General features: G+C 35.3%; 1 protein-coding gene across 2 annotated transcripts; it reads left to right on the top strand.

Annotated features, from left to right (window-relative positions):
• The first annotated feature begins 810 nt into the window (after nucleotides 1-810).
• On the top strand, nucleotides 811-23,791 carry LOC116295232 (uncharacterized). 2 transcript variants are annotated; one of them, XM_089034444.1, is made up of 5 exons: nucleotides 811-1,090; nucleotides 19,062-19,280; nucleotides 20,043-20,201; nucleotides 20,886-21,104; nucleotides 21,967-23,791. In XM_089034444.1, the coding sequence occupies exons 1-5, from the start codon at nucleotides 1,078-1,080 to the stop codon at nucleotides 22,116-22,118; spliced, it is 762 nt and encodes a 253-aa protein (XP_088890570.1). In that variant the 5' UTR covers nucleotides 811-1,077; the 3' UTR covers nucleotides 22,119-23,791. The 2 variants fall into 2 exon arrangements, with proteins under 2 accessions (XP_088890570.1, XP_031558859.1); XM_031702999.2 differs by lacking the exon at nucleotides 811-1,090 and adding an exon at nucleotides 17,290-17,403.
• Nucleotides 23,792-25,000: the final 1,209 nt, after the last annotated feature.

Below are 25,000 nucleotides of genomic sequence, written 5' to 3'. Positions count from 1 at the left end.
GAAAACGCCGCCACTTTTGAAAACTCGATTTCCTTGCATCCAGTAACTTTTTGCTTCTTTGCTTCTTTGCTTCGTACAAATAAAGGTCTTTATGCTTTTCGTGAGTGAGTTTCAGTGTGGTCGGATTTTCGACTTGAAGCAGCTGAAACTAAAAAATGGATGAAAACAAAATGAATTCTCATGCTGATTTAATTCGGAAACAAACAAAACGATTCCCCCGATAGGAAGTTAGCTATTGAATGTTGATTACAAATGATTTGTAAAAGGACAGAAAGAGCATAGAGTGAGAAAAAGTAAGGGTAAACAACTAGGCCACGTCTTAAGGGGATACAATGCACCCATCGAGCCAATCGCAGCGGCGAAGTTTTGGCTCGCGCGTCAAGGTTCACGATCACTACAATGCACTTTTTTGTGAATCCTAAAATAGATATCACATTTAATCTAGAACAATGTTTGGATTTTAACTAACTGATTTACACACTAGTAAAGTCAGGAAGGCATCGAGCACAATTTCAAAGACATCATATGCTAACATGGAAGTGCTTTAAAAATATTACAAAAGGATTCTGAAGAGGGATTCGGTCTAGTGTTGTTTTTGAAAATGAAGATAAAATAGGCTGGATTTGAATCAGTTCTCTTATTAAGAAATAAAAACATGTACAGATATTACTTAAACTCAGTATGAAGTATGTTTGTGGAGATGGTAATAATTACCATGGTAAGGCAGATGTTGCAAGCTTTCATTTGTTTATCAAATGTTTCTTTACTATCATCGACATTCAACGAGCGACTCGCTTCTCTCGTGCATTTCTAGGGGATGGCGTAAAGGGCCGCGACCTGCATTATATTTTTATCAAGCATAGAGGACGTTTCCCCTTCCCCCGCCACCTTCTTCCATCCTTCCTCCACCTTCTTCCACACATCCCTCTAACTCAAGTCAGCCCAGAGGTTGTTTCAGGGTTCGATCTGCCAGCTAGCCATGCACTGACTTAGATCAGCTCAGAGTTTGATTCAGGTTCGATCTGTGAGCCGTGACCTGACTTAGATCAGCCCAGATCTAACATGTTCCGATGAGCAATGAAAATTGAAGGTTAGTTTATCAACAAAGATGATAAACTTTATTATTTTAATTAAGTTGAGCAATGAAAAATTGATCCCGTTTTGGACATTGAAGGACCAAAACTTCAGATCAATTGCGAATAAAATGTTTTTTCCTCTACAATGTTCAAAATAGATTTGACATTTTCACATTTATACCGATTGCAAGTTTATTTTTCACACCTTTTAACAAAATCATGCATAATTCATCAAATGTTCAAAATGGAACACTTTTGGCCAAAAAGCATCGATTAAACATATAGCCCATGGTTTTGAGTGATTTTACAATTATATTTGAATTCCTTATTTTATTTACCTCAATGATATCTAAAATGGGACATTTTTGTCATTGAGAGCAAGCTAGATTGAGGCAGAGAGCTCTGGTTTTACACTAATTCTATACTCGCTATTTTGTTATTACTCACTTGGAATTACCCTTCGTCACCTGTTTTTGGCCATTCTAATCATAAGGACGCGATCTAGTTTATTTAATATATGTAGCTTTTACCTCACGAATTATAAACGAGTTTGTTAAATTTACATACAGAATGTGTCAAACCATCCATGAGTATAAGAATACAAGAGGCATAACTACTATGCATATCGAAGGTGTAGGCTTAGATCATGATATAGTTCGACAAACTCTAAGGCATTAATTAATCAAACAATAAGTGAAAATTAACAATAATTAATTTTGGGTAATTCCGGTTTATTTTTTATTTTTTTCTGAAGCAGTTACTCTTTGCATCAAAGCTACCGCATCGCAAAAGCGTTATTTTTAGAACAAACTAAATTTATCTTTATGATACCATAAATGACTCGCACATTTTTATCTGAAATTTCCACGCGTAATTTAGGCCCAGTGTCGCATATCCGGATATATTTAAAAACGGATTATTTGTATTCCCTAAAAGAAAGAAGAAAAAAAAAGAAAGAAAAAAACAGTCCGTTTCACGTGAAGCTTTTTTTTACTTCGAATCGCTTTCCTTCGTCTACGCGAATCCATTCTCGACTAGTTGAGTTTTCAAGTGGTGTACTCACCAGATACATGTGCGTTTTCGAAAGCCGCAAAGGGAAACTTACAATCCGCATCACAATCATGACGTGAAGACGGGGGCTTAAAATTTTACATGTGAATCAGTTACTTTTCCATGGCAACTGCAAAAACAACGAATTGCTCGTCGTGTTTGGAAGATGTTGCTTGTCGTATAACTATTTTCCGGCATGACTGATATTTAAAACTATCAATGAAAAACTCCTGAACGACAAATTCTTTTTTGAATTCGTGAAATACTTTGTTTCTTGATTACAGGCTCGTTCACTCAGGATTAGCCTTATTTCAAAGTCAACTGATATTCCCAAATACCAACGATAATTTTAAGTAAAGAATGCAGAAATTCAACAATTCAACACCCGGACATTCCACAAACCTTTATTGCGACATGAATATTCTACATGACATCGAAGCTAATGCTAATCAACAGATAATTCGACTGAAGTATTCTACGCACATGATGTATTAGCCATTCCCAGCTTGAGGTTAGAAACTGTTGAGTTGGCATTTTGATGCATTGTGGGACTGTTTTTATGGGATAAAATATACGCCATTTTGGAATTGAATATGTCCCCATAAAACATTCCCACATTGATTTTTGTCCCCTTTGGATATTTTCTTTCCCTTTAGCAATTGGTTAATGTACACAACATCAAGCAATTTAGACACGCACGTGTTTCATCCTCCCACTTGTGGTTTTCTAACTCACATGCATGGTGATACAGACACGCACGTGTTTCATCCTGCCCACTTGTGGTTTTCTAACTCACGTGCATGGTAAAACAGACACGCACGTGTTTCATCCTCCCACTTGTGGTTTTCTAACTCACATGCATGGTGATACGGACACGCACGTGTTTCATCCTGCCCACTTGTGGTTTTCTAACTCACATGCATGGTGATACGGACACGCACGTGTTTCATCCTGCCCACTTGTGGTTTTCTAACTCACATGCATGGTGATACGGACACGCACGTGTTTCATCCTGCCCACTTGTGGTTTTCTAACTCACATGCATGGTGATACGGACACGCACGTGTTTCATCCTGCCCACTTGTGGTTTTCTAACTCACATGCATGGTGATACAGACACGCACGTGTTTCATCCTGCCCACTTGTGGTTTTCTAACTCACGTGCATGGTGATACAGACACGCACGTGTTTCATCCTGCCCACTTGTGGTTTTCTAACTCACATGCATGGTGATACAGACACGCACGTGTTTCATCCTGCCCACTTGTGGTTTTCTAACTCACGTGCATGGTAAAACAGACACGCACGTGTTTCATCCTCCCACTTGTGGTTTTCTAACTCACATGCATGGTGATACGGACACGCACGTGTTTCATCCTGCCCACTTGTGGTTTTCTAACTCACATGCATGGTGATACAGACACGCACGTGTTTCATCCTGCCCACTTGTGGTTTTCTAACTCACATGCATGGTGATACAGACACGCACGTGTTTCATCCTGCCCACTTGTGGTTTTCTAACTCACATGCATGGTGATACAGACACGCACGTGTTTCATCCTGCCCACTTGTGGTTTTCTAACTCACGTGCATGGTGATACAGACACGCACGTGTTTCATCCTGCCCACTTGTGGTTTTCTAACTCACGTGCATGATGATACAGACACGAACGTGTTTCATCCTCCCACTTGTGGTTTTCTAACTCACGTGCATGGTGAAACAGACACGCACGTGTTTCATCCTCCCACTTGTGGTTTTCTAACTCACATGCATGGTGATACAGACACGCACGTGTTTCATCCTCCCACTTGTGGTTTTCTAACTCACGTGCATGGTGATACAGACACGCACGTGTTTCATCCTGCCCACTGGTGGTTTTCTAACTCACGTGCATGAAGATATAGACACCCACGTGTTTGCCCTGCCTACTTGTTGGTTTTTAACTGACATGTATTGCACTTGTGATTTTCTAATCCTAACATAAACACCCACGTCGGCGTTTGGCACTGTCCACTTTTGATTTAGTCATTGTTAAGACAAATTAATTTTTTTATCATGTAATCTAGAGAAAACAGAAATATTGAAGCCAACACACTCTCTCCTTTGTCATATGGAAAAAATAGAATTTCGTATTTTCTATGCGCGTATTTTTAAAAGAGTCAACGAGATAAGAAAGTGAAATTAAAGTGCTGGTCTTAGGAAAATATTAATGAAGCAAAAAAAATCCCAGATTTTCTATATGCTCAAATAGGTTATAATGTTCACCAATAAACAATAATTGGTTCGAAAAAGAAACTTTTCCCGTCTGAATTCTACTTCCGAAAATTGTTCAAAGCTCGTCCGCCATTTCTGTGAGCAGCGATTTTATCGTTGCATTTTAATATATGTGTGACGTCATACGCGCAACTAGCATCCTTTTTATCCACACTGACTCTACAGCATTCTCTGTAAGAAGGCATGACTTGGCTTAAGGCTTGTTTCTAAATCAAAAATATTCGAAATTTGGTTGCAATTACACATTGTGAAAAGCCGCGAATTTTGAAAGGTTGCGCGTATGACGTCACTTCCTTCGAATCACTAAAAGTTGCCAGGAACGCAATCGCTTAATGGCGGACTCAAACGGCCAAACTTTACTGGCTAAATAAAGCATCTTCCCAGTCTTGTATCGAAAAAGAATTTGGACAGTGAGCTATATTACATATCTAGTTTTATATGGTACAATTTCCAGGGACGGTGTCATTTTCGTAAGACTAGCACTTTAAAGTTCGTTAGATGAAATCCTAAAGAAAAAAATCATTTTGAATATTAGTTTCAAACTAAAATTACTCTTACAATTCACACAATATCACGGAGGGATAAAAAAGAAAAGAAAAAAAACGGAGGAAAAAAAAAAACGGATAAGAAGAGGGAAAAGAAAAAATGGTAAAACGCGCTCGTCGGGAAATGGTAGAAAATTAACAACATATTAGACAAACTCAACTAACATTAGTTGTGTAGTTCATTTCAGTTTTTTTCCCCGAGGCTAGCAGTTGATAGCCAGTGGTTAACAAACCCGTGGCCCTTATTCTCGTGATCGCCGGAATTCAGTCGTCAGTAATTTACAAAAAAAAAAAAAAAAAAAAAGAACCTCGAAGCATGGCTACTAAAGAGCGGTGAACGAGCAACTCTACTAACACAAATGTAATGCCGAGTTTAGGATATAAAAGTGTCCGAAGGATATTGTATTTATTTTAGACTTTTGCTAACTTACAGGCCTAACTCCTAAACAACTGCCCTTTTCTGATAAAGAAAGTAATAACAAACCTTTAAATATATAAGAACATTACATTTAATTATACAAACCTTTTGTCTTATTCCAATTATGAAGAAACGATCTGACAAATATGAGCATGACGAGATCAATACTTGAATGATTTATTCGACCGCACAAGATATGACCGCGTTATTTTGCTTAGAGAGAGAGAGAGAGAGAGAGAGAGAGAGAGAGAGAGAGAGAGTACTGATTCCATATTGCCTGTGGTATGTTAATAAATATCTGTGTAAATGTCTTTTGATTCTCCAAGCCTCAGAGTCGATACAACGAAATTTCGTCTCTTTTTATTTGAAAAAAAGAAAACAAAAAAACAAAAAAAACAACAAAGAAATAAAGCCTGAATAACTGACTGACCGAATGAAGGGATGACAATATGAATCGACTATGAGAAGGAATAAAGAATGGGGGAAAAAGGAAAGAAATCTAGGAACGAATGGATAAATAACAGTGAGACTGAAGCTCTAAATCCATTAACTCTCTTTTACATAAGAAAAGGAAAATTTACTATATTTAAATTTAACTTCACCAATTTTCTTAAATTAATTTCCACATATAGAATTAACTTTAAAAATAACTTCTTTACATTCTCGATAAAGAAATTGAAAAAATATGATAACAATCAATTTAAAAAAAGTCACAATCGAAAGGTTAGATTGCGGATCTCAGACCAGCTAAGTGGCTAGTAGATTGATCGTATGCTTAAAGCCAAGTCAAGACGTACAGTTAAATTGCGATAAATTATCTGACTTGAACATGAATATCAGTAATAGGTTTGTAATGAAGGCTGTGTTTGAGGAAGTTCTAATGTCACAAAGCTATCTTTGTTTGGCGTTCCTTTTTACTTCGTACTTCCCTTTTTGTTTTTATATATTCATTTTTCCCCGAAAGCTAGAAATACAACATCATATTGTTTTCGCAATTTTAGTTTTCCTTAATCAATCTTTTCCCTTAATTAATTTCTCATTTTGTGAAAAGAAATATTAGGAAACAGACAAAAAATATATTCCAATTTCTTTCCCCCAAACTTGCCCGTATAACTCGGGCCGTTTCCTTTGATGTCAAGGGGTTTCCTCCTGGTTCTCCAGTTTTTTCTCTCTGCTCAAACCCAACCCGCTTAATTCCAATTCAATCTTTGAGTGTGTGCTAATTTAGATCAGCCCAGAGGTTGTTTCAGGGTTCGATCTGTGAGCTAGCCGTGCCCTGACTTAGATCAGACCAGAGGTTGTTTCAGGGTTCGATCTGTGAGCTAGCCGTGCCCTGACTTAGATCAGACCAGAGGTTGTTTCAGGGTTCGATCTGTGAGCTAGCCGTGCCCTGACTTAGATCAACCCAGAGGTTGTTTCAGGGTTCGATCTGTGAGCTAGCCGTGCCCTGACTTAGATCAGCCCAGAGGTTGTTTCAGGGTTCGACATGTGAGTTAGCCGTGCCCTGACTTAGATCAGCCCAGAGGTTGTTTCAGGGTTCGATCTGTAAGTTAACCGTGCCTTGACTTTGATCAGCCCAGAGGATATTAAGTCAGGGTACCATCTGTGAGTTAGCCATGCCCTGAGTTAGCCATAGCCCATCAGCTCAGAGGCTTACCCGGGATTGATAAAATTGAGTTTTCTCATGGGAGTTTTAAAAAAGGATTTCTCCAAAGAATTTACCTTTAAAGATTTACGTGCAATGAATGAATGAAGAAGTATTGATGAAAACCAATAGCAATCGTCGTGATTCCGGACTGACAGATCTTTCCTGGCCAAATCGTCGTTTTTATCAGCCAGAAAATGTACTTTCCTGGCTTTAATGTTATTTCAAATATCGAAGTGTTAAAGCTTTTAGCAACCATTCTCTGATTCATGGAAAGTCGCATAGGCCTTCCGTTTGTTCTATTAGTGCTTTAGTTATATCTTTGATTATAATATGTAAGCCTATTAAGTGTACGTAGGTGATCCATGATTGGTGTAACTCAATATACTCGATTAATGGTATTAAAAGTATATTACACCTTACCAAAATACCAAATTTGTGCAATTCTCGCATCTAGATAAATTTTGAACGGATCTTATCACCGCCCGGGAAAATAACAAAAACAATATGGCTGTGTTGCACCTGCTTCAGTTTACCTAAATACAGGAATCGCTCGTCCATTTTACCCTTATGATTTAAAGAGTTTGTATGGTTTATATACAATATCATAAAATAACTATTATGAATGTCGCGTTCTGATTGGTTTAGAGCGCGTGCTTTATGAGAGCACATTGCACGCGCGCGCACTTTCCGTTGCGTCATTCCTGTCTATTATTGTAATTTGTATTTTATAAAAGAAATAAAAAACTTGCTTGCTGTGTTGTGTGCAGTCAATAAAGCACTTGGGGATTGGCAGAACACTCGAGAAGTGTCTAAATGTCTTCTCTCGTGTTCTGCCAACCCCCGCGTGCTTTATGACAGCACACAGCATGTCGAAAACACAGCGTTTTCTATTTCTTCAATAGGATGCACTACACTGCACTACACTAGACTAGGCAGCATTACTCTGCACTAGACCACACTACACTGTACTAGACTGCACTAGGCCGTACTAGACTGCACTAGACTAATCAGGTGCAACACAGCCATATTGTTTTTGTTATTTTTCCGGGCGGTGAACTGGTAACGAGTCTAGTACCAAGCTAAAAAAAGTCGACCAAGTTAAAAAATAGTCGATCAAGTAAAAAAAGTCGACCAAGTTTTAAAAAAGTCGCCAACGGAAAAAAAAGTCGCCCAGATAAAGAAAAGTCGATGGCCCTAAATGGGCTCCGTATTATAGCTTAATCATCATTCAAGTAGTGAATCAATACTACATGGATATTCTTGACAAAAAGACAAAGATATGCATTCATTTGTCATATTTCGTCCTTTTAGTGCACTCAAAAAATCCCATAAAATCGAACGAAAATTCCTACAAAAATCTGTATTTTCGTGTAATTAACGTTTCTAAATAATTTAATATAACGTAGATTTTTAGAAGTTTTTTCGAATTAGCTTACAAAACGTATAGAGGCCCGTGAAAAATTTAGTGTTTTACCCTCAAAATTAAAAACGTGTCTGGTTGTTCAAAAAAAAACGTGCGTAGATTATTTAGCAGTTTTTGAGCGCGCGCTCATCGTGGGCTCATATCGAACGTTTGAATATATAAAACTAGCCAGTCACCTTAAAATAGTTCAATAACCACTTTTTCTACAAGAAACTGGATTTTCGTAAAATATTTTGTCCTTCTATGCGGTCGTCTATGCGTTCGTCTGTCCTATTTTCCTTTTGTCCGTCTGTCTGTGCATCCATCCGTGCGTTCGTGTGTCGTCCATTCGTCTGTCTTTTGTCCATCCGTCAGTCCGTATGTGCATACGTCCGTGCGTTCGTCTGTCCTGCGTTCATCCGTCTTTTCGTCCATACGTACGCGCGTCCGTCCGTGCGTTCGTTTTTCGTGCGTTCGTCTGACCTTTCGTACGCCCGTTCTTGCGTGTGCCATCCCATTCCATCCATCCGTCCACGTTGTTTTCAATGAATCAATCTTAGGTTATATTAATTATACCCTTTCTTTCCCATACGCCTGTGACTCGGTCACCTCAAGCAATGCAACACCTCAAGAAAAACGAATCACGTGCGATCTCACATTATTTACGTTACATTCCAAATTTCTGACAAATAAAACCCAAAATGAATAAATGAATCACAAACCAAAGACAATTATTCAAAAAAAACAATTTAAAAAACTCAAATGAATCTTTTGTGTTATTTTTCTTCAATTTTTTAATTTTGTTTTTGTGTGAACAAGAAAAGAGAACTGTTCTTGAAGTCTGAACTGTTTCCTTCCTTTAGATAAACTTGTCATAAAATTCAAGTCAGTGCTCGACAAACGTTTCCTTTTGAATGATATAGCTAATTTGACTTTTTCCAGAATTATTTAGATGAAAAAGTTGCCCTAGCTATCTTCTGCTCAAAATCGATTGCTTCCAATTTTTTTTTTGTTATATTTTTTGCCTCGAGGCGCGCAATCACCTCACTGAAAAGAAAATGAAGTAATATGATTTGAAAGGGAAATAGGCAGTTAGGGATTATCGGATTATTTATTTTGTTTTTGCAATACTAAATATTTGTATGCAATATATGTTATTCTAAACGTTAGAGAAAAAATTAAAAATTAAATGAAAGAATAGACAACATTTTGATATAACATAGATAACAAAGGTTCTAAAACCATCTGGCGTACATTTCTACTGGCGGAGGTAGTCGATGAGTCTACCGTAACAAAGGTTCTAAAACCATCTGGCGTACATTTCTACTGAAGGTAGTCGATGAGTCTACCGTAACAAAGATTATGAAAAAGTCTAGCGTACATTTCTACCGTAGGTAGTCGATGAGAAACCTTAATTCGGAACTGAAGGGATCGGCCAGGATTCTTTCGATATTCACCTATTTCCAAAAAACGTTGTCATCGTCAAAAACGACTAAGTGATAGCTCATTTTGATATAAAAATAGTTTCGTTGAATACAAAGAAAATTGAATCAGGTTCAGGTCCATGTTGTTGACGAGAATAAGAAGCAGAAACACAAGTCATTCCAGCTATTCTTGGATCATGGAATGACCTATCTCATATCTTTTCGCAAGCCGGATTGGCGATGACAAAAAAGGTGCATACATCTCACAATTCATTAGTAACCTTTGTTCAAAGTATTAAAGCATGATTAAAAATTAATAACTTTTACAGAGTTTTTTTTAGCTTATGAGATCTTTAAGATAGCAAAACGAATATAAAAAACATGAAAATAAAAACAATCTTTAAAAATATGGAAAAATATATTTAAAAAGAAATATAAAAATTGAAAACTATAAAAATGAAATGTAAAGAAAGAAAGAAAAAAAAAGGAAGAAGGAAAAGTAAAAGAAAATATGAAACATTAAACAAAAGGAATAAAACAAATAAAAAAGAGATGGAATTGTGTGTTGTTTTATTCCGTGAGGCTTGACTACGAGTTTAAGAATCAAAAGACATTTGCACAGACATTTGATATCATACCACAGGCAAATCAATACTCGCTAGTTTTCTTTAGCCTCTTAGACGTATCCAAGTATTGCAGGCATCCTGCTTTTCGTATCTTCAGATAACAAGTTTCGACTTTCCTTGGTCTTATCTTTATTTTTATTTTTTGCCCGCATTGCCTTCGTTATTCAGGAACACAAACTGTAGCTTACAAATATAAGTGCAGGCACAATAGTGAATTGTAGTAAAAATTGTGTTTGCAAATCAAAAATTTTTCCTTTGCAGTTTACATTTCATATATTCGCAAAATAACTTTCAAAGTAATGATGAAAAGGTAAATTATACACAGTGAAAAGATGAAAAAACGATGTATAATTTACTTTTTCATCATTACTGTTTCATTAGAAACACCGACGCAGCTCACACTAGTTTTTAGCTAGTTATAACTTTCAAAGTATTGGAGCAATTTTTTGAATCAAAATATAGACTTTCCAACACAGTTAAGCACAAAGCCACAGTCAACTATGAGAATTTGTAATCTTCAAAAAGCATTGGAGCAATTTTTAAATCCAAACATAGACTTTCCAACACAATTAAGAACAATGCCACAGGCATAAGAGAGAATGTGTAGTCTTAGTAAAACTTTGTTTCATAAATCATTTTTTCTTACCTTCTTAGGCTTCTATGGGGTCAATAAACCATCGATGGAACTGATTAATATGAACTGAATATGGAACTGAGCTTGAATATGTGTTTGTAGTCCAAACTGCAAATTGGATACGAGTCCTTCAATTCGTATGCCACCAAGTATTTCCCTGTTTACATTTGTGTCCAAATAACTAAAATCATACCAAATACTATGCAAAACAATTTTTTCCCCTACTCCTCGCCATGCAAGGATTAGTGAGTTGAGAGGAACAGCCGCAATTTAATTCTCGATTTCATTTCCAATTCGAGTAATTATAATTAATTTTCGGTCTTGATTGCTTAAAATCACGATTAATGACATTCCGTAGCTAAGTTTATATTGGTTGTCCAGAGAATTTTCCAAGGAAATGGAACGTATCGGAATAAATTACACGATCAAAGACCCAAATATCATTGTGCGCTTACTATACACGATATTGATTTTATTATTTGTAATAGTTGTAATGTTTTCGAGCGTAGAACAATGAGCCGAAAGAAGAAGAAGAAAAAGAAAGAACTCGAAAGAAAATTATGGACAGAAAAATAAAAAATGAAAAAAAACCAATGCGTGGGGTTTTCAACTTAGGGCAATTGAATTTCTAAGACGATTAATGAGCCCTCAAGTATTTTCAAATTTAGTAAAACAGCTATCGTTGTTAGAAATTGCATGTTAAATTTTTATAAATTGCCAAACAAGTGTAAATTTAGTTCAATAAATTCACCCTTTAAAAGAAAATCTTTGCCATATTTCAGAGATGCATACGAATATTTTCATACAAAACTTTGAAGTCTGGAAATTCATATTTTTGTGATTTTTGAACTCAGTTACTTCCTTGAAACTTCACAGCTTTACCGCTAACATACTCTTATTTTTCTCTGCTTTGAGTTCTGGAGTTATATGATGATAAAAGCTCATTGAAATATAGGACCTCCTAAATTCACGAGATTAGATATCACGTACACAAAAAATTACATCATGAGGGTTTTGCTGTTTTATACTTTTAGTTTATTGTCAACTCATTGATAAACCTGACCAAAAACAAAATGGCCCTCCGTCTTAATTGCATGCCAACTGTTTAACTTTGTAGCCTTCTTTGTTTGTTTGGTTTTGATTTAATTCGTACATTCCCTATCCAGTAATCTTTAACACACACTAGCCACTATTTCAGAGTGGTCACGCTAAATATACGGAAAAGTCGACCAACAAAATGTAGCAGTTATTTTTGGTGGAAATTTAACTTGGCTTTAATAGATTGAAATGGAGAGCTTTGTTAGTCCAGCAGAAATTAAGGTAGTTTTTTTTTTTTTTTTTTTTTTTTTTGACCAGTAGAACGACTTACGACTTTAACTAGTACTTCAACTTCAAATATATTTGCACATTCTCGACTTTCAAATCCCCATAATGCCTTGCGTTTTTGGGGGGTAACCAACCAAAAAACTGTCCCAAATTGAAAGGTTTCTTATAGTTGAATTCATTCTATACCTGCTTTTATCTGTACAATACTGATTATCAGTTTATTCCAAGTTATTTTTGCGCGTACAGATCATGAAGAGTTTTGGTCTTACAGAAATTGTATTGACTTACGAAAAAATGTTTAAAATTTACCTTAAACGTCTTCAAGCTTCTATGTTTTTCTGTTTTTTTACTTCTTCATTTTATTTTTGGATACCAAACAAGGTATTGTCAACATTGTCTGATCAGCCTTCAGCAAAATAAGTGGGTTTTTACCCTCTGATTACCCCCAAAAACGCAAAGGATTATGGGGATGTGAAAGTCGAGAATATGAAAAATGCTAGTTTCCTGTACTTTAATTAACAAGATCTTAATAGTAAAATTTGAAGAATAGGAAATTACAAGAACATAAAATATATGGTTACAAACGAACGTTAGTTCGTCCGTCCGTCCGTCCGACCGATCGTACGTTCGTTCGTTCGTTCTTCCTTCCTTCCTTCTTTCTTTTGTTTTCTTTCCTCCTTTTTTCACTATTGTGTCTTCCCTGCTTTTTCTAATACTTTAAACATGACTAGGATAATTTAAAGGAATTAAATGATCATTGTAAATGACTGAGCTAATGATAAAGCTGAGATCTGATATTTGCTTCAGCAGAGCCCTCCACAATCGTGTAAAGTGTTATCCTACTCTATTAGATAGCAGCTAAATGTCGTTCTAAGGAATAACATGGGCTGAAGAAATTGATTGATTGATGTTACCTCAACTGTGTAGGAAATATCAATATGCTGTTTTGGACACTGTTCGGATATGGTTGAGCCTTTATAGTTAGAATTAGGTTGTATACATGAGTTGTGAATTTATTTCATAAAAAAATAAAGTGTGATAACGGAAGTATTACCTTTAGACCACAACGTTCTACAATAATCGATGATATCATCACCATCTTTATATTGTCATTATGGTTGTCATTATCGTTGCCATTGTCATCATTAAAATAACCATCTTCATTATCATCACCAGACGTTTGTCTAAAAATATCATCAAAGGAAGTAAAACCAGAGAGAGAAAAAAAAAAAAAAAAAAAAAAAAAGGAAAAAGGAAAAGAAAAAACGACCGAAAAAATTGTAAAATGAAATGCAAGAAAATCATGCTAAACAAGTCTTGTAAAACAGAATTGATATATACTGATTCGAAACTACACTAGTTTACATATCAATAGCAAAGTCAGACAATTTTGGAAAGTAGAATAATATAGGAAAAAGTGCTAAAACATTCATAGCAATATTTCTTTCTCCCATAAAAAATATTTGTAATATCAATCTTTTTATTCCAACTGATGCAATGAAAAAGATTGAAAAGTTCCACTGTAAGTTATTACTGAATAGTTAGTAAAAGGACCGCAAGTCTAGATACATGATTGCACCACGAGCGACAAAAACTATAGTAGAATAACATTAAAATCACAGACTAAAGCCTTGCGGCTCCTAAAGGCTAGCTAGTTATCTAGCAGGCGTCAGCGTCAAAAATATGTATCAAAAATTAACATATTTATCAATTTTTATGTTGTTAGAACGACTTTTGCGCAATTGATTAAAAATTAGACACGTTTCAACTTCTAAGGAATTGTTAGATGTATTGAATGTTTGTCATCCATTTTAACTCAAATCATGACTTGATATACCTCTAAAATAAGAAATATAGTTACTCTTCTTGCATGAAGGCTTCATATTTCTAATCTATTAAAATTTAAGTGTCGAAGAATACTTGTGAAATTTTAAGTTTTTAAGATTTAAAAAAATCGGTTTTAAAACTTACCAAGATGGAAAAAAACGTTGGATGCTATAAGAGTACAACATTTTTATTATTTTCACAACTTGGATAACATTTTAAATGAAATATTGTATTACAAAAAGTTTCACATGACATGGTTCACAATTCATGGGAAAATAAACCAAGTTAAATGCAATCATTGCTTTCAAAATTAAACTTATTTTTCTTACCTTAAACTGTTCTGTGCTTTTGGAGTTTGTGTGGAACTGTAAAAATGTGTCATCTACTGAAGCTCGGAAAAGCAAACTGTTAGCACTGGACAAATGTTTTAATATAGTAGATTTCTTATTTCAAAAAGAGACGTTCCAGCAATTTCTGCACGACGAGAGACGTTAATGGTTGGCCATGCTCAAATTATATAACACCATTTTACATTTGAATTCACATATTCATTCGCAGCCGATTAATTATTTAGCTCAAGGCTTTTTTGTCAATAAACTTTACTTGTTCACAAATATTAAAAAAAGAATGGTGTTGTTACTTATTTTTGTTATTATGACTGTCAAGTCATAAAATGTTCAATGTTACGACTAGAAATAAAAATAGATAATTGGATAAATAAAGCTTCGGAATATCTTTTTCAGAATTTTTAGGGACTATATTTCAACGTCACAGCACGGCCTATATCATAGCTGGCCATGAAAAATAGAATAAACGTTTTCAGATCAACCACTTATAATTTTCTTGAGAATAAGATTTTTTGTTTGAGTTATCTACTGATCCATGTGTCTTCTCATGTGCAACTGGTAAACAAAGAAATGATACTTAAGGGAATGATCTGAATAGACCTTTCCCGAATTCGCTTGACTAATCACGAAACAATGGTTTCAAATCGAGGTTGAACTTGATGAATAAAAGAATTAAGTTCAGTCTCGACTTCAAACCATTGTTTCGTGGTCAGTCAAGCGAATTCGGGAAAGGTCTATTGGGAAAACATTACGCCCAAGGTAAAGAAGTCTATTCTTTGATTGCACGTTACGTCATTCAATGAATATTTTTGCATTCAAAACTTTAAGTACGCTTATTTCGGGGTTACACAGTTATCCAAAATGGTAGCCATGCATTACAAGGCTAATAATTGTTTAAAAGAGCTCGAGTGCTGCAAAAGAATTCCCCAGCCACCCCTCTCACAAGAAGGTGGATTCATATTTTTTTAGCAAAACGTGTGCGATTCCTATTCGGCGTCTGAAAGTCTTCTTGCAACACCAATGGAGTATCATAATAAGCTTTTTGATGAATCTTTTGAGAATTAGTTGAACAATTACCAGGAAAACGGACAATGAAGATTAAGATGAAATAAGAGGATTTTAAGTTTATAAAATAATATGAATTTAAAATTCATTAATGAGGTTTTGGCCAAAGATTCCACTCGAAAAGGTGTTACCATATATAGTTAGATACACATCTATTATTATCTATGGCGATAGGCCATAGGGCATTCGGATATGGAAATGGTTTCGTTAAATACGAAGAACTTTGAATCAGTCTCAACGCTAAGGTCCATGTTCTTGACGAGAATAAGAAGCAGAAACACAAGTCATTCAAGCTATTCTTGGATCTTGGAATGACCTATCTCCGTATCGCTTTTCGCCTATCGCTTTTGGCGATGACAACGTTTTTTGAAATAGGTATATAATGACTTATGATATGAGAATTGAGAGACTAGTTTGTATCCTATGCTGCATCGCGTTATAAAATTATAACGTAAAACAAAATGCGGCATTACGGATACAACAGCTTAGTTATCCTTGCAAAATTCTAAAAAAAAACACTTATTTTGCTGGCAGTTTTCTCTACTTTGTATGTTTGGAAATGATTACTCAGACCGACGGTTTTCTCAGGATTAAACTACACAGCACATTATAGTATTAGCAAACCTCGTTAGCATGTGAAACTGCGATAAACGAATTCACTCTAATAATTGCGGGAGAAAACCGTGGGGCAAAGTGAAGCGTAGACAGAAAGACAGGGGGTCAGATACACTTAGTACTTACACTTAGCAGAAAGATGGAAAGGCGGTCGGTCGGACAGACAGGACAGACACACAGACACACAGACACACAGACACACAGACACACTGCACAGACAGACAGACGACCAGACTGAGGTAGAACGGGCAAGCGAGCAAATGTCTGGAAGTGTACAGATAGATGTACAGCAGGAGAGTCACCTGTTCAAAAATACCTAAAGAGGGGAAATTTCTTAACTCTTAACTCCCTTTCCCTTTCAAATGTAAAGAAAACATAAGAAAAAGAAGCAGTTCTCTTTTGTCGGAAAAATCTCACCAACATTCTTCTAAGATCACCAATCAAATTATAAAAAACAAAGACTATGTACATCTGAAAAACGATGAAATTTACATATTTGTTGACTAGAATTCCAAACATTATTACCTTATTTTCAAAATAATAATCGGCAGCCTTTTTGAAACGATGTCGATGAAATTCTGTGAGTTTATATTTGTGTGTGTGTTTGTCAATGTTTTCCCTCTAGCGGAAATTGGAGGGATTTCATCTAAAGTTTGAATTCAGAAGAAATACTTATCGTGAAAAAATATGTTCCTAGATGAACACTAAAATAATGAAAAATCCAGTTTATCGGTTTCAAGCTGTCTTATTTTAAAACTTTCATATTTTTTTCTACAAATAATAAAGTAAATGTTTAACTTTTTTATGCAAAACGTTTTGCTTTAAGTCAAATGTTGAACGATAAACAAGCGTAGAAACTTTTAACCTTTGGCAGGTCGGCAAACCACATTTCACCCAGTATTTAGTCTTATTAAATTTACAGTAAATATAAACATTTACGTACGTTGGTCGCCTGACATTGTTTCTTTATAAGGACAAGGCGAACCTAGCTGATATCACTTGTAGCGTGACCCTTCGAAGAATCTATCGATTATACGAGAATAGACTCTGGTTCCTAAGTAGTAATGTTAAATAAGACTGTTTTTCTTCTCGTTCTATGGATTGGGTTTTCAATAGAAGATGCTGGTAGGTAGTTTTATTGATTAATAGTGATTTTAATAACAGATTTGTTAAATTTAGATAACAGATCCCTAAATTTAGAAATGGAGATATTTAACACTTTTAGTCCCAGACAAAAAAGGCGGGAACAGAAGCGAACGCGCGCGTGCCCAACTTTCCCGCCTTTATTCACTAAATTGGCAAAAGTTTGAATCGAGATAATTTTTAGGGTCAAAATATAAAATTTTATCAAGTTAAGAAAGTAGAAAATACTTGTTGTATTTTTTTTTCTAGGTGAAGATCTTGAATGCGAGTATTTTGATTTTACATTATAATTATAACAACGGTTTGTATAAAACGTTTTGGCTGAATAGTTTTTTTTTTTCTTTTTTTTCGACAAAAAGATTATTTCTGAAGAGTTTTGATAATTCTGTTATAACCTTTTTCTTGAAATCTCTTCATATTCAAAATTTCATTCATTATTTGCTCAACATTTTCGCAATTAATAATTATCACTATAAGCACTATCTAAAAATATGCGTTTCAGTCTTAAATGTAATATTTGATATCAAAAAATATTTTTGTAGCGATTTTTCTTGAAGACACTTGGCTTAAGATCCTTAATTTTACGTTGTAGTGAAATACAAATGTGAATAAGTATCTTTGCTTCTTCACCTGTTGGCTTTGAAGAGTGCGTTGCCATGGTTGTGACATCCTCAAGACATACTGACGATACACTCCGCTTTCTTCCTGATGTATCAAACGATCCGAAACCAGCTGTACAAATCATTATTATTGTGTCAAAGATCTCGTTTCCTCTTGTCTCTCTCGTGTTCCTGCGAGCAAACAAATCCCAGAGAAATTCAGACACCAATGTCTATATTGATTTGTGCCGGCATCCCTTTGAGAATAGACTTATCTGTGGTGGTGCAATGTTCTCTCAGTTAAATAAAGTTTGTTATGAAAACAGTTTCAAGATCCGGGCTTTGCTGATAGTTGACACAGTTGTTTAGCTCTATTTTTAGCGATCTCATCAGTACACATGTATAAACAAGACAAGCTGATTAGCATAATCTGTCACTTTGGTTCAATCCCGGCTGAGAAGGTCGTACGCTGTTCTGTTGCTATCTTTTTTCCCCCGTAATCCCATACCTTGATCAGCTGTAGCTCCACTACGTCTGCTCCCATTTCTCATATATGAGTACAGTGAGACTTATGAGTATGTAAAACTGTATTAAAAATTCGTATTGCTGGGTTGTAAGCGTTCCCAAACTTAAAAGAGCCCAAGGACAACATGGCAGCCTTCTTGGTGCGGTTTATCTTTTGTTAAATAACACCAACATGGCCGCGATCATGTAACGTGAAATTGAAGAATAGTCACTCAATATCCCATTTCTAATTATTTAGTTACTTCAAGATTTGCCCAAAAGGGAAGTAAGGCAAGTAGCGAGAATACGATAAGACACTTAGTCCCCAGCTAGGTATTACTTAAACACCTATTCATAGTATGAGTGCGACGTCTTGAAGTTATCAAGGTTTTTTCCATGCCATATGCTAATGACTGTGACGTATGAGGAGGCATTCTAAGCATATTGTCAGAATGGTGTTAGGCACTTTAAACCCAAGCCAAGAATGGCTCTATTTTCTCGTGCACTAATTTCCTCATGTTCTTTTATCTCCCTCAGATGGAGCTTGTGATCTAAAATTCATAAAGATTGGTTGCTTCAAAGATGATCAAATCGAACCTCGTCCTCTTCCAGAGCTACTTTTCAATGATCGTGACGGATCAAGTGGACAAGAGATAGACTGGAAGAACTGGGACAAGTATGTTGATGACATCACGTGTCGGTGCGCAAAGGCAGCAGCTAAAAATAGATTTGGATATTTTGCTTTACAGTTTTATGGTAAGTCAAGAGTAAGTTAAAAGTGCTAAAAGCACAGAGACACGGGCCGTGTGGGTTAGGAGCCCAATGCTAGGAGCATCCTTCTCCCATACTGGTCTGTGAACCAACATGTTTCCACCGCACCAGGAGCTTATTACTAGGAGCATCAATCTTCCATCATACTAGGTCTGTCAGCCAGCATTTTCCCAGATCAAGCTCCCATACTAGGTTGGTGGGCCAGCATATTCTCAGATCAAGCATCAACCTCCGATGCTGAGTGTGCGTGCCAGCATCATCCCAGATCAAGAGCCCATTCACCCTCGGTGCGAACGCTTTATGAAAGTTTATAAAATAATTGGGATTCTACGCGCGCTATGATTGGTCGAAAACCATGTTTGATGAGAGTATCAAAACACGCTATCGTCATTTTTAATCTATCGGGCGCGCTCATTGGTCAGTTTGAATAAGACGGCATTAGGGAGAATTTACTTAAATTTGCTTTTTTTCGATCTTTTCGCGAGTTTGTTATTTTATAAAACAAATCAAAAACAGTTTTCTGTGTTTGATACTCTGACCAAAACACTTGGGATGTTGGGAGAACACTCGAGATACTGGAAACCACTCCGCTACGCGTCGTGGTTTCCTACGCTCCTCTCGTGTTCTCTCAACATCCCGCATGTTTTGATCAGAGTATCAAACATGGAAAACTGTTTTTGATCTGTTAAATCTATTAATACAGGGTTATCGATGTATTATACACAGATGAAATTTTTCTGTTCCCAGGTGAATGTTGGTCCGGTCAAGATGCTGGTGCGTCCTTTCCCCGTGCAGGGAGAAGTTCTCACTGTGTTTCTAAAGGATTTGAAAAATGTGCAGAGAGATCAAGGAAGAACTGTGTCGGGGAGAGCCTTTCTAACTTCGTGTATATGATGTTGGCACATGGTCAGTAAAGTTGAAGGAAAAAATGAACAGAAGTTAATATATTGTGACAATAATCTCCTTGCACTGATTCCTGAGAGGATTTGTTCTGGATGGTAAAACGAAGATTTTTTTTCCTTTTTTGCATAAGAAAAGAGGGCCCATTGTTTTGGCCCCCAGAACAATTCCTCTAGGAAATCAATGCAAGGGGTCTAATACACCGGCTATCCCGCATTCATTGTACTACCTCCTTAGTTACTGTTGCTACGTCGGACAAGATAAAATGTGTTTTTTGATATACAGCATAGAACAAACACCGATTTCTGACATTTCTGTAGAATCGATGCATTCAAGGTACATTAAGAAAAAAATCGATAACTACTAGTCTGATGGTCGGACATTCTGTATTCCATTGGGAAAAACTTCCCATCGTTTGGGTGCCACTCAAGCACAGCCGGAATCGGTAAATAACAAAGAATTAAGTAAGAAACGAAAGAAAATGAGATTAATTTTCAACAAACAGTCTCTAGCTCTTTCTTTTATGCAATAAAAATGATTCATTCCAATAAAATCTTATGATTTTGTTTTTGTTTTTGTTGTCGTTGTGGATATACTTTTTTTCAAATAATGTCATTTCTCATGAAATATTTTGATTGGCCCAAAAGGTGTGTTGATCAATGAGCCAATCATATGCATTTTTCTCAACAGAAAGTCTTTGCCACGTCAAATACGAGAAAGTTGGTTGCTATAACAACAACCGCGCGTTTCCTATTCTTTTGTTCACGGACAGCAACTCAAACTCGCCCAAATACAGCAACGTGTCTCTCGACTTGTCACATTGGAACTCGTACATCATGGATCTGACATGTAGATGTGCTGCAAAAACCAAGGAGCACAACTACAAATACTTCTCGCTGCAAAATTTTGGTAAGTCTTTTAAAAGTTACAAAAAAATTTATTTCAAAAATTAAAAAAATCTTAGATTTGAATGTAAGTAGAAGACCATTGTGTTTAATATTTATATTATTTACTGAGCTTTTGGCGGACATATTGTCCATCTTCAGAACAAATATATTGAAATATATATTTTTAGATTTTGTTAACAATTCGATCATAACAAAACATGGTAAATGAGTTTATTTATTCGCGAAGACTAAAGGAAACGTTTGCGCATGCGTGGTTTTCAGTACAATATTTGAGGAATTCAAGGGCTTTTACCAACCAGAATTGAAAATGTTTCATGAATTGGATCTCTACGAAAGAAATATAGATAATTTGTGATTTGTAATTCTAATGATTTGAAAATGCAAAACACCCAACAACGTACAACAATAACAACAAATAAAATGAAATGCTAAAAAAAAAAAAAAAAAAAAAAAAAAAAAACAAGAAAAGGAAAGAAAAGGAAAGGAAAGGAAAGGAAAGGAAAGGAAAGAAAACCAAATAAATTTTAAATTTATGAATTTAGATAATCTAAATATTGAATTTACTAGTTGAAATAGTTTGAGAAAATGAAAGAAAATTTTAATTTAAAACCATTTAAAAATATTATATATAAATATATATGTTATAAAAAACGATTACAAATAAGACTTTATACCGACTTTAAATGTAGTTAGACATTTAAAATAGACTTCACGCTATTATTAAAACTTAAAGATTTTAAAGTTAAATTTAAAAAAATAAAAAATTGAAGTTAACTATAAAAGTCAAGTAATGCACAAGTTGGATGCAAAACAAACCAATAAAATATGTTATGTAACACATTATTTCTAAAATATCTAATTAGGAGAATGCTGGTCGAGCTCTGAGCTTGAAACATCTGCACCAATGTCAGAGGATCAAGATACGTGCATAGGTAAAAACTTCCAAAAATGTGACCACGAGGATGTAGTATGTGTTGGAAGAGGGAAATCCAACTATGTATTTAATATTGTATAAAACTAGTGTTAACCGTAATCAAGAGAATATGAACTAAGAGAAGGAATCCTACCTATATAGCCTTGTAACCATCATGTACACAGTTTGATGCTATTTTTAGCTTGGAGATATTTTAAGCGAAGAACCTGACTGATTGATTTCTTGAGAGTAGGCGGCTTCTAGTCTTGCAGTAAACAAAAGCCTGTGTTTTGGCGCTTTTCGTGTCCTAAAACGAGGCATTAAAGGAAGCATGATTATCGCGCGGGCATGGTAACGAGCTAAAAATAGCATTAATGATTCTAAAAATAGCATCAAAGTGTGCACATGATGGGGCACGGGGATTCCTTCTCTTAGTTCATTTTCTCTTGCAGTGATAAATTAGTATTATATTGCTTTCCTTATTTTAGTGCTAGTCGAAAAACCGTTGGGAACTAGGTTCTAGTCATAGAATGTTCTATTGTTTACATGGCCCCATTGAAAAACTCCTTGAAGACATGGGCTCCCTGCTTAAATATTATGATAATAAAATAAATAAATGATGTGTCCTTTGGCCAATCAGAAATGGTTCTCTAACCACAAGATAACCACCCGGTTAGCTCAGTTGGTAAGAGCGTCGGTCTGTTGTGCGGGAGGTCACTTGGTTCAAGCCTCGGCCGGTCCAACACTCAGGGTATTAAAATAACTGAGGAGAAGGTGCTGCCTTTGTAATTACATCTGCAAATGGTTAGACCTTCACGTGGCTCGGATGATCACGTTAATGGCGGTCCCGTCCCTAATTAATTAGAGACGTTAAAAGAGGACCACGAGTTTATCAGTTGAATTACTGTCAAGTGTTATCCTCTATAAACAAAGTTAATTTATTTAATTTATTTTATAACGGAAAGATAACAGTAAGGTTTGTGATTGGTTAAGAAAAATTCTGGTTTGAGGCCCTGTTATGGTAAAGAGGGGGTCTGAATAATACACAATCCTAATTAAATTTTGGAAATAATCCAATTTTGCAAACAATAATATCCCTAAAATTAATGATCGATAATAATCCGTAATACTAAAATGCAACACAAATAATCCAAATAATCTTTACTTTCAGTGATCCGAGACAATCAGTATCTTTTCTCTAAAAAAAATCCTAATAATCCACAATAATCCATAATAATCCAAAATTATTAAGCCTAAATGTTGTAACGGGGCCTCATTCTTGAAATACTTCTAGCTGCTCACACGGTTTTTCAATTAGCACTGTATTAAAATACGTTAGCGAAATATGTGACTTAGATATAAAAAAAGAATAGTTGAATAAAATTCAAAGAAACTCAACGACGTCATATATGTTTATCAAAATCGATGATGTCATAGACAACGTCACCAATGGAATCGCTAAAGAAATATTAATTGGTAAATATAGTCTAAATTATGAGTAGGAAAATGAAAAGGTAATTCTATGAATTATTGTGAATTATCAAAAAATAAATAAGATAAAAAATGTACGAGTGCAAGGGAGCCATAAGTCAGTGCCAGCGGACCACTTTAGATAGGGAATCAAAACTTATAAGAAATCGCAAGCAAGTAAATGCCATAAGTACGTATCTATATATGTATCTTTATATAGAGAAGTGACGCAAGTGTTTGCGTCATACGCTGCTAATGTTTGTTTAACTGCCTGATTAAATAAAGCGTCGTGCGTGAATCCTTTATTACTCTTCTCCATTTTTCTTCAAAATTAAAGGGATTTAAAGGTCTTTGCGACTCGTTAGCGTTTAACCGTGCGACAACTATGATTCAACGCTGTAAACGGCAGACACTGAAGGATCTTTCAATTATTATTCATGATTTTCCAATTAAAATTTGTAAATTTCCCAAAAGATATTCATGATTTTTCAATTATTAATTTTGAACTTACCTAACAATATTCGTGAATTTCCGATCAACATTCGGGATCTTAAATGGTCAGTATGCGTGATTTTCCGATAGATATTGGTGATCTTACCGATACTTATTCGCAATTTTCCGGTTTAGATTTGTAATTTTTTGTGATCAATATTCGTGTTTCTCCTTTCGATCAATCCTCCTGATTTTGTAATCAATGTTTGTGCGTGATCGATTTTAACTATTTATTAACGTGCATGCTTCCAAGAGCTCTGTTGCTGGTTTAGAAGCCATTGTTTCGCCTCTTTTCTCATATCAAGCAAAATGGCCAAGGTTTTGTTGTTTGACTCTTTTAAACACGTACACCTATTTATAGACATCTTAAAGATATCTGTGACATTTTGAGTGGTTAGGAAATGTGAAAGAAAAAAATCTGTTTTTATATTTATATTCAACTTCCCTCTCGAACACGATAAATTTTATGAATATATTTATGACTTCAGCAGATGCCACTAAGGGTGTAAGACTACTTTTGGTGCATTTTAACCAGAAGAAAGTAGATAATTGGATTAACATTAACGTTGCCTCACAGTAAATCTGTATTGACAGCTAAAAGATAACTTCTCTAATATCATATAAGTTTAGTTTCTGATTGAAATGACTTTTAGTTCAGCTCAGAATTTTAAAGATATTTATCGCTATTTGTTAAAATATTTTTAACGCTTAATATTTTTATTTTTATTTCTCACATATTTTATATTTATTTTTATTTTTTATTAACGTATTTTATTTTACCCTTTATTTATTTCTTTTTTATTCTAAAGATATTTTATCTATATTTTTCGGGGTTGATGGGACTATCGACTTTAGACGTAATACATGAACGTGTTGCCTATTCAAAAGGGAAAATATATCACGCCATGTTTTTATTTTAAAGAATTAGAGAGATCAAGCTTTAATCTTAACCTTGGCCATTTGATACTGATAACAAATCTATTCTTTTACTTTATTGGCTCCTCATTTTCTATTTTCATTTC

Source organism: Actinia tenebrosa, unplaced genomic scaffold, assembly GCF_029948245.1.
Source record: "Actinia tenebrosa isolate PJP-AT-01 unplaced genomic scaffold, QUT_ActTen_1.0 PGA_scaffold0__85_contigs__length_37466705, whole genome shotgun sequence".
NCBI classification, from domain to species: Eukaryota; Metazoa; Cnidaria; class Anthozoa; order Actiniaria; family Actiniidae; genus Actinia; species Actinia tenebrosa.
The sequence above is the reverse complement of the archived record's forward strand: the minus strand, read 5'-3'. Positions and strand labels throughout refer to the sequence as shown.

Bases quoted from the DNA above. Each gene is read 5' to 3' on its own strand.
- LOC116295232 (XM_031702999.2), top strand. From the start codon at position 17,343: ATGTTAAATAAGACTGTTTTTCTTCTCGTTCTATGGATTGGGTTTTCA. The intron at 19,281-20,042 runs GTAAGTCAAGAG...TTCTGTTCCCAG, and splicing joins TTTTGCTTTACAGTTTTATG to GTGAATGTTGGTCCGGTCAA. The intron at 20,202-20,885 runs GTCAGTAAAGTT...TTTTCTCAACAG, and splicing joins GTATATGATGTTGGCACATG to AAAGTCTTTGCCACGTCAAA.